General features: G+C 67.4%; 1 protein-coding gene across 1 annotated transcript in view; it reads right to left on the reverse strand.

Annotated features, from left to right (window-relative positions):
* TRIM67 (tripartite motif containing 67) overlaps positions 1 to 2,741 on the reverse strand; it is a 92,531-nt gene that overhangs the window by 687 nt on the left and 89,103 nt on the right. The window contains exon 7 of the mRNA XM_011380893.1: positions 1,025 to 1,187. Coding sequence (XP_011379195.1) covers positions 1,025 to 1,187 — 163 coding nt within the window. The remainder of the gene's footprint in view (positions 1 to 1,024; positions 1,188 to 2,741) is intronic.

A 2,741-nucleotide genomic window follows, 5' to 3' on the forward strand; every position in this document is an offset into this window, starting at 1 on the left:
GAGTGGTGAGGCCACCTGAGCCCAGAGCCCTGACCGCACGGCGGCCACGCGGGACACTGCTCGCTCGGGGTGGCCACAGGCAGCCGCCTCTCAGGATTGTGGGGTCTGCTGTTTACGATGCCCCTCAGGTTGCCCCCAGGGGCTGCTCTGCTCCCCTCCCACTGCCTGGGTCCCCCTACCCGCGGCCAGGAGCCAGCCAGGCTGATCCCCCTGCAGCAGGCGTGCGGGTCCTTGGGCCGCGTGTGAGCCTCGCTATGTCCCACGGCCCTGAGGCATGGCAGCCTGCGTGAGGCTGCCTCGGAGCCCCCTTGCCGGCGAGTGGAGATGCAGACCAGCCAGCGACTGATGGACGTGGCCCATCGGTATTCAGGGCCCTGCCCCGGGGGAGGGGCCCCCATGTTCCCGCATCTCCCTCACCGGCTCCGCTCCCGTTTACTCTCTGAGTTTGGGAACGCCTGAGCCGCCTGCTGTGCCCTAGGACCGGGCCACCCTGGGCTACAAAAGGACACATTTCCTGCCCGCTTCACGTGGGGCCAGAGAGCAAGGGGCGCTGGGAACAGGAGGGGCCCCACGGCACCCCAGGGCTGCTGTCTCCCCAGCGGCTCTCTACTCCCCGCTCTGAGAAAGCCACAGATGGCTCCATGACGCTCAGCACCCCACCCGAAGGCCCCAGCATGCACCCAGCCCTCGGGCCAAGCCGGGCAGGCAGGACGGTCCTCCTGAATGCTGAGCCCCACCCGAGGCTTTCCCAGAAGGGGGGCCGCCGATCGTTCCCCCTCCCCATCCCGCCCTCCACTGCTCGTCCACAAGCGGCCACCTTCGAGCTCCGCTTCCTTCAAGTGGACAGGGAGGACTTTATCAAGCCAGAAGACAGTCTCCGGGGAATGCCCTAGGTGGCGACACTCTCTACCTGGGCGGGTTCCGTGGTCAGCTCACTACCGCCCACTTTGCCCGGGGACCCTCCGGAGGCCCCCGAGGGCGTCACGGGGCGGGGCAGGTGGCTCCAGCTGGAGGGGGACGGTACCTGCACGTTGCGGTTGAGGCTGAGGGCCGGCATGAAGACCCCGTCCACGTGGCTGAAGGCCGTGGGGCCCTGCTGTTGCCCGTTGATGAAGAAAGTCAGTGTGTGCTCGTTGAGGTCCAGCAGCAGGCCGACGGTGGCCCCCTTGCACACACCGCCTTCCGTCCTGCGGAGAGGGGCCCCATCAGCACCCCTCGCCTGGGAGGCAGTGATGGCTCACAGAGTCACGTGGAGCTGGGTCCACAACCCCCGGGGCACAGACCGGCACCCATCTGCGGCCTGTTAGGAACCGGGCCTCACAGCAGGAGGTGAGCGGTGGGCGAGCGAGCGAAGCCTCATCTGCATCTGCAGCCGCCCCCCAGCACCGGCATCGCCGCCTCAGCCCCACCTCAGATCCTCAGGCCTTAGATGCTCACAGGAGCACTGGTCCCTGATGCCACAAAGGTTGGGGACCGCTGACTTAGAGGATGCTGGGACACCCTCACTAAGACAGGGCCGTTCTTCTAGCTCATGAGCCTTCTCTCGAAGTGCACGCATCTATTCAGGGGCCACACAGGTGAGGCCCCTTCTTCCCTGGCAGCGTCTGAGGAGAGCTGGGGTCGGGTGAGCTCGGGTGGGAGAGGTCCCTTCACCCGTCAGGAAGCCACTAACTAGGTGCCCTGTTCAGTTTCAGCCCAGTGAGGACGCTGACATCGTGGAAGAGGCGGCCACCCCGGCCGCTGGGAGATTTTGAAAAGTCTGCCTGCTTCGGCTGTCTCCCCAGATATGTCTCAGGGGACGGGTGCCGAGTCTGGATCAAGTGTCCCACCTGAGTCACCAGCCCGCGGTGAGAAGGTCGATGGTGAAGCTCTTCAGGGTGCTGCCTTTCGGGGGGCTGGGAAGTCACCTCCACTGGAGGGGAGGGTCTCTAAGTGAGCGGCACTCTGCTGGGGCCTGGCTATGCCCATACCGACCACCGGGTGGCGGTAGTGACCAGTCCAAGGCTCAGGAATGACATTCCCAGCCGGGGTCAGTGCTGCCCCGCAGGCCTTGTGTCCCCAGCACAGCCCCTGCCACCTCCCGCCACACAGACAGCTGCTCAGGACCCACGCAAGACCCCGTAGCACCGCTGGTGGGCCTGAGACCAGGGCTGCGGCTAAGCCTTCCGGGCCCAGGGAGAGACGACGGCAGGACACGTAAATCAGGAGCTTCCTCCAGCGGCCCCCACCAGCGAACGCCCTGTGAACACCCCCTGCCGTCACCGCCCACAGCAGGCGGTGCATCCGGGTGGTTGGCTCAAGCAGACACGGGGCAATGGGCCTGGACTCGGCCCCTGGGTCTGAGCAGGCAGCTGGGGTGAGCCTGCAGGGCCCAGACAGAGAGTGCCCTCACAGAGTCATCGGCCGTGAGCACCCCGACACTGCCTGCGCCCCCAGGCCTGCCCTGCCGGGGGCACTGCCGGGCGCAAAGCCCCCGCGAGGCGAGGCAGCGGGAGCGGTGGCTCCAGGCGAGCGACCAGCAAGACAGTGGCACCTGCTCCCTCTGCAGGCATCTGGTCGCAGCCACGAGGCCACCGGCTCTGCAGTGACCACAGCGCGGCCGACAGTGTGTGCGGGAGGCGGGGCAGAGCCCGGGGCGAGCCGCGGCCGAGGCCCCAGGGACCCGGCAGTGGCCGCTGCTCCAGTCCCTGCCGTGCACGCTCTCTCGCTGGGGCTGCAGTGAACCGTCACCTCTTCCAGGG

The sequence above is a fragment of the Pteropus vampyrus genome, unplaced genomic scaffold (assembly GCF_000151845.1).
Source record: "Pteropus vampyrus isolate Shadow unplaced genomic scaffold, Pvam_2.0 Scaffold412, whole genome shotgun sequence".
Taxonomy (NCBI): domain Eukaryota; kingdom Metazoa; phylum Chordata; class Mammalia; order Chiroptera; family Pteropodidae; genus Pteropus; species Pteropus vampyrus.